At 45.8% G+C, this 11481-nt stretch overlaps 3 protein-coding genes across 3 annotated transcripts; 1 reads left to right on the forward strand and 2 right to left on the reverse strand.

Annotated features, from left to right (window-relative positions):
• Positions 1 to 576: 576 nt before the first annotated feature.
• Positions 577 to 1680, reverse strand: GL218_01520 (uncharacterized protein; the record flags this gene model as incomplete). The annotated part of the gene is made up of 1 exon (XM_033577990.1): positions 577 to 1680. One exon carries the CDS (start codon positions 1678 to 1680, stop codon positions 577 to 579), a length of 1104 nt encoding a protein of 367 aa, XP_033438421.1.
• A 1101-nt stretch (positions 1681 to 2781) lies between these two features.
• GL218_01521 (ATP-dependent RNA helicase dbp9) lies at positions 2782 to 4748 on the reverse strand (the record flags this gene model as incomplete). Its single annotated transcript, XM_033577991.1, has 3 exons — positions 2782 to 3865; positions 3916 to 4391; positions 4470 to 4748. The coding sequence occupies 3 exons, from the start codon at positions 4746 to 4748 to the stop codon at positions 2782 to 2784; spliced, it is 1839 nt and encodes a 612-aa protein (XP_033438422.1).
• Positions 4749 to 7565: 2817 nt separating this feature from the next.
• GL218_01522 (Plasma membrane ATPase) lies at positions 7566 to 10888 on the forward strand (the record flags this gene model as incomplete). The annotated part of the gene is made up of 5 exons (XM_033577992.1): positions 7566 to 7765; positions 7823 to 8127; positions 8184 to 8407; positions 8465 to 9398; positions 9468 to 10888. The coding sequence occupies 5 exons, from the start codon at positions 7566 to 7568 to the stop codon at positions 10886 to 10888; spliced, it is 3084 nt and encodes a 1027-aa protein (XP_033438423.1).
• Between the last annotated feature and the right edge of the window lie 593 nt (positions 10889 to 11481).

Here is an 11481-nt window from a genome sequence, read left to right on the forward strand (position 1 = left end):
GTAGGGCTCGATTAAATATATTGACTTTACTAAAAGATGCGTTGCTGACTCGAAGCATATCAAGTTTGACCAATCTTCAAAGCTGAAATGCAGGTTAAGTTTACTCAAGTTTGGATTTAATTTTAAGAGACCAGGCAGATATGTCTTCTAGGATATTATTTGCAGCCCGGCCTATCTGGTGACTTCAGTCGGCCCCACCTTCGGCACATACTACCATATTAGGCAAAATTTCCCGGAAGCTGTCGCTCTGCCCCGCGCCGGACCTCCGGCTTCACTAATATTCTCTAGCTGGACAACATAGCTGCTGGCTTCTGACTGCATTGCATCCGGACAAATCGGTAGGCAGTCTGCAAGTATGCAATATCCCGAAATCCTTTTTCGATGTATTTAATTATTTCAATATTCATGAATTTCAGACCCTATTTTCTGTAAAACCGTGAATTTATATTAACCCATTCTTGATCCCGAGAAGAATTCAACTTGGAATCAACGCATATCGTCGCCGGATCCCAGGTCTCCCTAAGCCCTAGCTCCGGCCCTGACCCTATCCTCGCAACCGCAACACATATACCCCGATCAGATATTCAGCGGCCCGTTCACATCATCCACCACATCAACCCCCACCCTGATCATGTCAAACCCCAGCCTTGTGTTCATATCGTGTGTGTACATCTCCGCAACATACAGTGCCTCGGGGGTTCTCGCTACCTTCTCTGCTTCCCTGTGAATTACCACCGCATGTTCCGCCCACCAATCATCATCTACCGGCCATCGAATCTCCTCCTTGACCCTTGAATGTTCTAAGAACATGGCGCCGGCGTGCTCGTTGGCCAGCCCTCTCTCCGTGAATATGGCTAGTGGTAGGCGATATCGTTCGATTTCATCATTAAGAATGCCTACTTGCTCGTGAGGCATGACGGGAATGGAGCCATCACTCTCTTCGGATACCTGTTGTGGTGTTTCTATGGTCCCTCGCGTGAAGAATTCGCACTCCACGATATAGAGAGGTAGTTTGGGCCTATTAGCAGACCACTTTTTGAGTGCGCGCTCCTTCTTGGTGAGGTCGTGCTGCAGATCCACAAGGCGCCTCTCCACCCACAGAACGCACTCTTCGCCGTTGGTTCGCGTGAGCTCAACTTTGAGTAACTTAGACGGGCTATACACATAGACGAGTCTCCGGGTTACGGCGGCCATACCACCTTCGATGTTATCATGGTGTGTTATTTCATCTAGTTTAGCATTGGCTTGTTCACGATTTACGAATGATCCAGGCAGCTTCTCGGGATCGTTCTGGTTGGTCCTAGAGAATAATACATATTCCCATTTGTGTAAATAGGAACCTTTCTCATCTACCTCGGCTCCTGTCGACACGTCACCACTTTTACGTTTCGACGTAATAGGTGCTGCATCAGCGACTTGGTCTGCGATGACCGGATCTGTGACGACTGGACCGGCGATAGCTGGAGTAACGACGACTGGATTTGTGATAGCTGGAGTAGCGATAAGAACATTCGTAACGGAAGGGGCATTAGCAGCAGCCTTGTCACTTTTTTTGGCCTCGGGAAGTATGCTTGATCGCTGATGATGATCAAAACGAATAGGTATCCTGTTTTGCAACTCTGCGACGATGGTAAGCTTCTGCATTGACCTATCGTAGGTCGCTCTCTGGTGCGGTGGCATTGTTCAACTCGACTGGGTAGATATATTGATCGAGAACGGCAATTCTACGACTAGTATAGGCACTTCTAAAGCTTTTGATATATCTGTATTATGTTTGTTATGAATAAACGTTGGATCGTGAGAACACGTCGGGGGGGGGGGGGGGGGGGGGGGGGGGGGGGCTGTGGATTAACTCTCCGGTAGCTAATGAAGATGATGAAGACAACGCTTACTTCCATTAATGGCTATAAGCTATGTAGCTACAACGAGCGCATGCATACTGCTTTTAGACGTCTAGAGTACCTCCTTCGAAAAAAACAAAGCTAGAATGTCGCCTAACATGAGAGACCCTCAGCTTTCTATCCCCAGCCCCTACATGCCTATAGCATTACTCTACCTGATTAGCGCCGGCGCCAAGTAGCCGACTTTGATCAGGGGAAAATATACCGCACACGCCTTCTTATAACAGAGATATAACTACCCTCGACGCTCGGTAGTGCCCAAGGAAAAACCTGAGTCGGACCATTTTAGTTTACCACAGAGAGATTCGAACCAAGAATTGATCTCCGGTTAAGCCCAAATCGTTCCTTGTTTTTCATACGTGTGTTGGCATTTTCTAGTACCAGCATACGACGACTGATGCTAGCTTGTCCTTCTCGGATGTTTGCAATATTGTTGTTCATAACTGATATTTGTACTGGGCTGAGATATAGAAGTGTTAAGTTAAATAGTGGGCTGAAAATATCTGAAAATATGGTAGTGTTAGGTTGGATGGTGGGCCGAAGTAGCCACCTTATATATCAGAAGGCACTGCTCTACATACTTTATGTAATGTACCTACCTCAAAGGTAGTTAAACTTGAATGCGCGTTTAGGGAGCATGGGTCGCATTAACTCGTGGTTACCTAGCTTGAGCTGGAGGCTATCGGGTGGTTTGTAATATTGGATATGACAACTTGTCAGACGAGCAGGTATGTGAAGTCACGAGCTGGGAAGGATGTTCACAGGGGAGGCACGATTAGTCGCTATTGCTAGATTATGAGGGTTGTGGGTATCTATGAGTATGAGACTACTTCTAGCTAAGAAGGAACAAAACAGCCTGATTACCTAGGTACATAAGTACCTACTTGGTCTTGGATCTTGCCTTAAATGATCTCAAAGGATCACTCTTACGACCAGTTATCCGCCTACCCCTACCTTTTGAAACTCGGCTTTTCCTTCCCTTCCCATCAAGCACCTTCTTGAATGGTACAAATCCAACCTCGTTAGGGGTGATTGCCTTCTTCCCATCCTTTGGCAATAGGTAGTCAGGGACATGTTTGAGATGGGGCTGGCTTCTTGTTGTACGAAGTTCAACGTCATGACGAAGATGACGTACTTCCAAAGGATTCTCCTCGAAGTGGCGCTTCAAACTTTCGCTCTTGAGTAACTCTTGCTTGAGCTCTCGTAGCCGCGCTTCCCTAATAGCTACTTTTGTGACGGCTCTTAGAGCATCATTCATTCGGTAGCGGAATGCCTCTACGGCCTTCATGTCAAAATTATAAGGTTTGACTTCCTGACCTTTCTTAGCCTGCTGCTTGACAATCCTAGATAACACCTTCTCGTCATTTTCTGCTGTCTCAATGCTGGTAGGCATGTGCTTTCGAAATTTATCTTTGGGGACAACAAAGGATAATGCCATGCCCGTTTGCCCCGCGCGCGCAGTCCGCCCTATCCTGTGTAGATAAGAGCGAGATGATAGTGGCAGATCGAAATTTATGACGACAGCAACATTCTTGAAATCGATTCCTCGAGATATTCCGTAATTTTTATCGCGTCGTGAAGATTTGCGTTTCTTAGAAGTAGGAACAATGGCCTTAATTTGTTCACTGTTTTCCGGCATCTCACTGGTGACATCTCCACGAACATTACTAGAAGCCTCCTCACTGGTCGATTCAAGTTGGTCCTTTTCCTCGCCTACCACCTCGTTTTCGTCCGAGGCAATAATAATGTTGTAAACTCCCCTGTTAAACTCCTCGACAGCATGGATTCGACAATTGACTGGTAACTCAGAGTTCAAGAGACAACTCCGTATTCCGAATTGCTCAAAGAACAATTTGAGTCGATAGCATCGGTCAACATCGCTGACAAATATAATTGCCTTGCCTTTAACTAATTCTAGCTTTACCATGCAATAAATAAGGAGGAATTTTTCGTCCTCACCGCACCTATACATCCGTTAGCATTACTATTCAAAACAAGAGATGCGCAGTCATACTTGACAACAAATTGCGAAACACCACCTCCATCTTCATCAGGCTCAACTAGATCCAGAACTGTCGGGTTTCGACAGAAAAGTCCCTTTAGGGTGTCAACTTCTGGCGTGAGCGTCGCACTCATCAGAGTTGTCTGCAAACCCTTTGGTAGCGAAGCGGCGACATTTTGTAGGTCTTCATCGTAACCGTATGATAATACAAGGTCTGCCTCGTCTAAGACTAAGTGTGTAAGTTTCTCCACAGACAGAGCGGAATTTTTGATATTGTGCCATGTTCTTGCGGGTGTCGCAACCACTATATCAGCCGAATCTGAGAGGACGGCGCGCTGGGCAGCATCGGAAAGTTTATCGGAGAGCTTGGAGACCTTGATCTCTCTAGAGCAATACGAAGTGAGAGATTCGAGTACTTTGGCGACTTGTGTTACTAGTTCGTTTGTTGGGACTAGGATAAGAGCGGCCGTATAGGAATCTGGTGAGGTCTGGCCTGGAATTAGTCCTACCCTGTCATGTCTGATCTGATCTGATCTGATCTGAAGTAGGTCATGCTATGTTCATACCTGTTTGCGCTTGAGGATTGCTTGGAGAATGGGTAGGGTATAAGCGGCAGTCTTCCCCGAACCTGTCTTAGCCTTTGCCAGCACATCACAACCATCGATAGCCAGCGGTATGGCCTTGCTTTGAACCAAGGTTGGTGTATGCCAGTTTTGGCGGGCTGTGGCTTGAAGGAGTCTGCTGTCGAGGCCGAAATCTGCGAATGTGGCGGTTATGCCGGCGCTCGGGGTTTCAGCATTGGCGGTTGAGACCGGCGCATCATTCTCGTCTAACTTGCGCTTCATGATGTTGGATTCACGGTAGCAAATAAAAAAAATTGAAGTTGGAATGGTTGATATTTGCAATGATAGCCTATCCACTTCAATAGAGTCTTCAATAGAGTAGATAGATAGTCTAAGTGGGCTTAGAAAAATAATTCCTTATCTTATCATTAATTGCGGAACTTGGAACAACTATTTTACCTTGGGCTCTTATGGGAGTACTAAAGTACCTATCTAGCGTTATTGTGCTTACATAAAAAGCCATGGAGCTTTTAGGTACCTAAGTCAGTTAGGTACATTAATACGAATCCGTACTTCGTACGGAGGTCCCTTTCAAAAGTTTTTACCATAGGAAGATGGGCACTCTCCCCCCCCCCCCGGTAAAGCTTCGACCAAGCTTGGCAACAATTACTTACTTATTTAACATGTATATCTTATTTTACTTTAACAGGTATTATTTCAATAGGATATAGTTTTGTTAAAGTAAATTCTATGACTTTTTAAAAACGTAGTTACATTATATGAAAGAATTTTTTTCGATAGCTTTTTTATTTTAAAATTATATTTGGCTGTAAAACCTACCTATAGTAAACCTACGGGATAGTAATGTATACATCTTTAAATCACCCGACAGTTGCCGACCAAGTATCAAACAGCTGGCGACAATCTTGACAGGGGTTCCATATGGTAAAAACTTTTCAAAGGGACATCCCATCCGTACTTGTGGTTCATTTCAATCGCTGTCCTTAGCAAAACCCTTCCCCTTTTACCAATACGGAGTGTAATATTGCGTACTGCGTAATCATTCTCCGGCAGTTGAAATTGGATTGCTACATTAGGTACATAGGTACATATGTAGGGGTACAGGCAGACAGGGTAAATAATCTGTTATTATTGGATGAATGCGCAAAGTCCACACGCCCTCTCCAAACCCCCCGCAAGTCAATTCGAAGAATTTCATCCCTAATTCACACATTTCTGAAGTCGACTAGTAGACAGACGAACCAAGCTTTTGTCGCTGAGGCTGTCGACGTTCTTGGCACCGGCTGGCTCATTAAGTTTGTTCCAATTGGTCAACACCGTGGTCGCCGCACCACTAAAGCCAAGAGTTTTGGCCAAGAGAACCCCTACGACCTCGACTTCAATATAACTGGTGTAACTTTCATCTGTGCCTTTCAACTCTCTTACATATGGCACACTATCCGTACGCTAGCGGGTAGTAATACTTGCTACAGAACAAATAACTAACTAACTAGCCATTTGATGGTTTCAAGTTTCATCGGTTCAGTATAATAATTTGCCAATCTACGAAGTTACGAAGTGGACATTTTGCTCCGGGTACGAATTACTATCGCCATAAGGTTAGGTTGATATGATATGATATGGTATACTATCGATTGCGCACACTGTAGCAATCCTATGTATTGGAACCCCAGTCTCGAGTAACCAGGCTTGAATGAGGGTGCCACAGCAATCTCTTGTCAATTAGACATCTTATCGCAACCCTAGGCGAGCTAAACGATGTGAGGCTTCTTTTCCCGTGGGGTTTCAAGGATTTCGATAAGATCTGCATAATACTACATAGGTGCGATTGACTAGATCATCCCCGTTATTATAGCCAATCCCTTGTTGCTTGTTGTTGAGAAGGCCCATAACTAGAGATGACGTTAAGATTCATCTCCGAGAGAGTCTTAACACTAACTTTAAGCTTCGAGGCTTCATCATATCTCGCCTACTATGTAGTTGATATTTTGATAACTTAAGATTTGATGGATATCGACCTCTTCGCCTCATCAATCAACATACCTAGACATATTATGTACAAAGAGTTACGACGACGAAACTGACTTACAATAAATGCTAAGCGCAAGTTATTAATAGAAACTACCTAAACTATATCTCTTCATATTGTTTCTGTCATGTCTTAGCTATTTCCAGAAGCGATGATCTCTGATAGGACTCTTCTTGGCACCGGTATCTTCTGGAGAACCGAGACGGGAGCTCCTTGAGAAGATACCCCGACATCTTGGCAACTGATCTGTTTCTGTTTCAAACACATTATTGTTTGTTTGCTCAACGCTAGGATAATAGATCAATATATGGTTGGTATAATTCATCACGTGCTGCACTTCCAAGTCCATCGAGCGGCGGTTTCATCTCTGGTCAGTGCTGAAACTGTGGCAAGGGACTACCGTGCGTACGTCTCTACGATAACCCCCAGACTCGCGTATGAGATCGATCACTAACGAACCGCACCCGGTGAGGCATTTTCGTAGCCGCGGTATTTGGCCGTATCTTGGCTAAATGTTACCGTCGAATTATATCGAGGTAGCCGTAAACGTCGACTCGAAACGGATCGACATTATATCACGGGCCTTTTTGTCAGAGAGACCCCTACCGCTAATACAACACTTACTCGGCTTATGATAGGCCAATTCATCTGATATCAAAGCTTCGTTGTGGATGGAAATCTTAGTAGCTACTTTCATGACAAGCTTCAGATTGCCGCCTCGGGCTAAATAAGGCAACTCTGCTATTTCCATAGCTTGTTTGTGGATCATCTTCCTTGCAAAATGGTGTCTCCCGGGGCTGCTTCAGAGTTAACTACTATGTAGCCAAGAGTTTCGCTATGGTCGCCGGTGCCGTTTTCCTTTCCGCCCGTTGGGGAGTTGTATAAGTAGAGACTCATCCTCAACTCTTCGGAATGGACTTTTGAATTGGTCTGTCACTCTCGCCACTTCCATCCTCTCTTCCCTCCCTCGCCTTCCGCATATCTCTTTTTCCTTCCCCCTTCTTTTTATTTATTCTCTTCAATACAGCTGGGCTGTACAAAGGGTCATAATGGCACCCAATTTCAAGAAGATTAAGGTGTTCAGCCACCAGAAGGAGGTAGCTCCCTCTAGCCTTATCGACTCTACACTCGATGGGTCGTCAACCGAACAAGACCTAGAGGCGGGTAGCTTCTTAACTGAAGCTCAAAGGAATAACACGATCGACAATAACAACCACGGCGACAACCCGTACTTGGACGAGTACAGAGCGTGAGTAACTCTGCAGTTGAAATGTATTTGCTAGTTATCGACTAACTTATTTATCAGTTTGGTTCGTTATGTCGACACGTACAGAGATCCACGTGCGGAAACGGGGGAGGAAGATTTCTCCGAACAAGACCAGAAGAGGCCATGGTGGGCATTTTGGAGGGGTGGCAAGAGCGGCTATGCTCGTGCGTCTCTGAGTGACTTTGAGACGCCGGGTGACTGGTTGAACACAGACATCAGAGAGGGTCTCTCGTCGATGGAAGTCGAACGGAGACGGAAATATTCTGGGTGGAATGAGTTGTCAGCCGAGAAGGAGAACATGTTGATCAAGTTCATCGGTTTCTTTCGTGGTCCTGTCCTATATGGTTCGTGCTGCGTTGCTAACTGCCCATACATGTTCATCAACTGACAAATCCGATAGTGATGGAAGTTGCCGTTATCATTGCTCTGGCTATGGAGGACTGGCTCGATGGCGGTATCATTATTGGTATTCTGCTACTGAACGCTATCGTTGGTTGGTACCAAGAAAAGCAGGCTGCCGACGTTGTCGCTAGTCTGAAAGGAGATATTGCTATGAAGGCACATGTCGTCCGTGACGGCCAGGAGAAGGAGATCAAGGCCAGGGAGCTAGTACCAGGTGACGTCGTAAGTTCTTTTTTCACGATCCTCTCATGAGTTCAACATAGAAGCTAATTGTATTAGATTATCGTTGAAGAAGGCTGTGTCGTTGCGGGTGACGCTCGTCTTATCTGCGAATACGACAATCCCAACGGACAGGCTCAGTACCAAGCGGAGCTTTCAGCTCAAGATGTCACATCGCCGCGTCGGGAGAAATTTGAAGAAGAAGCTGATGAGGAGGGAACTCCCCATGTGGGTCACGCGATTGTTGCTGTCGACCAGAGTGCTATGACCGGAGAATCTCTTGCTGTTGAAAAGTACATGACCGACACTGTTTACTACACTACTGGTTGCAAGCGTGGCAAGGCGTACGCCGTGGTCACCTCTGGCGCACAAGCTTCGTTCGTGGGAAAGACTGCTAGTCTTGTTCAAGGAGCTAAGGACTCTGGTCACTTCAAGGCTATCATGGACTCTATCGGTACTACTCTGCTCGTTTTGGTCGTCTTCTGGATTCTCACTGCCTGGATTGGTGGATTCTATCGCAACCTCCATATCGTCTCCCCAGAGGAAAGCTCAAACAACCTGTTGACCTACGCGCTAATTCTACTAATCATCGGTGTCCCCGTTGGTTTACCCGTCGTTACCACCACTACCTTAGCTGTTGGTGCCGCATATCTTGCTAAGGAAAAGGCTATCGTACAAAAGCTGACAGCTATTGAGTCGCTCGCTGGTGTCGACATTCTCTGCTCTGATAAGACTGGTACTCTAACGGCCAATCAGCTTTCCGTCCGAGAACCTTTTGTTATGGAAGGTGTTGACATCAACTGGATGATGGCTGTCGCCGCTTTGGCATCGTCTCACAACATTAAAGCCCTCGACCCTATCGACAAAATCACTATCCTTACTCTCAACCGTTACCCTAAGGCGAAGGAGATGATTAGTGAGGGCTGGAAGACTGAGAAGTTTACCCCCTTTGACCCTGTCTCTAAGCGAATTACTGCTATATGCACTCACAAAGGTTAGTTTCTTTTTAAATCCATCCCATCTTTCATATTTTGAATTTCCTCTAACCCTTGACACGCAACAGGTGTTCGGTATACATGCGCCAAAGGTGCGCCTAAGAGCGTTTTAGCATTGACGAGCTGCAGCGAAGCGCAAACTGCCCTTTTTAAGGAAAAGGCTACTGAATTTGCTCGCCGTGGCTTCCGTTCTCTTGCCGTTGCTGTCCAGGAGGAAGATGGCCCATGGGAAATGCTCGGCATGATCTCTCTTTTCGACCCTCCCCGTTCCGATACTGCCCAAACTATCGCCGAGGCTCAGGCTCTTGGTCTCTCCGTTAAGATGCTTACTGGTGACGCCATTGCTATTGCTAAGGAGACTTGCCGCATGCTTGCTCTAGGCACGAAAGTCTACAACTCTGACAAGCTACTACACAGTGGTATGGCTGGTACTGCGATCCACGACCTTTGCGAGAGGGCTGATGGCTTTGCTGAGGTATTCCCTGAACACAAATACCAGGTAGTTGAAATGCTTCAGCAACGAGGTCACTTGACGGCTATGACTGGTGATGGTGTCAACGACGCCCCGTCATTAAAGAAATCGGATTGTGGTATCGCCGTCGAAGGCGCTACCGAGGCTGCCCAGGCCGCTGCTGACATCGTATTCCTTGCGCCAGGTCTCAGCACCATCGTATCAGCTATCAAGATCTCCCGACAAATTTTCCAGCGCATGAAGGCTTACATCCAATACCGTATTGCCCTCTGCTTGCATCTTGAGATCTATTTGGTTACCACTATGATTATCATCAATGAGACTATTCGTGCGGACCTGATTGTCTTCTTGGCTTTATTCGCTGATTTAGCTACGATTGCTGTTGCTTACGATACTGCGCACTACGAAAAGCGACCCGTGGAATGGCAACTACCTAAGATCTGGATAATAAGTGTTGTCCTCGGCGCTCTACTTGCTCTCGGTACCTGGATCCTCCGCGGCACGCTCTGGCTCCCCGGTGGCGTTATCCAGGAATACGGCGGCGTACAAGAGATCATCTTCCTCCAGGTATCGCTTACGGAGAACTGGCTTATCTTCGTCACACGTGGCTTCGAGACATATCCTTCGTGGCAACTAGTCAGCGCAATTTTCGGAGTCGATATCCTTGCGTCTCTCTTCGCTGGTTACGGCTGGTTCTCGGGCGGTCAGGGTGAACCCTCCAGCCCAATGTCGCTCTCTTCTAAGCTGTCTGAGAATGGCTCTGTGGATATCTTAACTATCGTTGTTGTCTGGATATACTCAATTGCATGCGTCATTGTCATTGCTATCATCTACCAGATGATGACTCGTATGCAGAGTCTCAACGACCTAGGCCGAAAGAAGAGATCGGCGCAGGATACGATGATGGAGAATATCCTTACACATCTAAGTAAGGTTGCGCTAGAGCATGAGAGGGATGAAAAGGGTGGCGACCGCTTTTACATTGCTCAGAAGCAGGTGGTCGAGGAAGAGGAATAGAAATAATGGTTAATTAATGTATGATAATAATTGTCTTCTTTTATATTGTGTTATACGGCGTCTTTGCGGGTGCATCTGATACCAACCAGTCTTTACGGGAAGAAAATTAAATAAAACTTCCTTTTTTTCCGATCTTGCTTATCTAGCGGTCTACCATCTGCAGCTAGTTTTTTTTTTTTTTTTTTTGTTGTTGTTCAAAAGTGATGTATTTTGCCCCTGATGCGTTTGGTAGTACAGATCTGTCTTCTCCTATCTCCTATTCTTGAGTTCCTGGGTTCTTGGGTTCCTATTCTTGGGTAAAATTAAACTCATAGCCTCAACCAAACATGAGGTATTCAAATACGAGCTATATAGATAAATGTCATATGCACATGCAAATTTGAATCTTTTTTTTTTTTTTTTTTCAATCGTACAACATGTTCCTTATGGAGTTGCATACATCTATGTCGTGTACCTACATGCAATGCATTGATGCAGGTATCCATGGACTCGACTATCTTAGCTAAGAGATGCAGAAGGCTATATGTATGTACATAGGCATATACAAATATACTAATGTTGTTTACTGGTTACATAAATACCTAACCTAGGTA

The sequence above is a fragment of the Daldinia childiae genome, assembly GCF_008694065.1.
Source record: "Daldinia childiae strain JS-1345 chromosome Unknown Scaffold2, whole genome shotgun sequence".
Classification (NCBI taxonomy): domain Eukaryota; kingdom Fungi; phylum Ascomycota; class Sordariomycetes; order Xylariales; family Hypoxylaceae; genus Daldinia; species Daldinia childiae.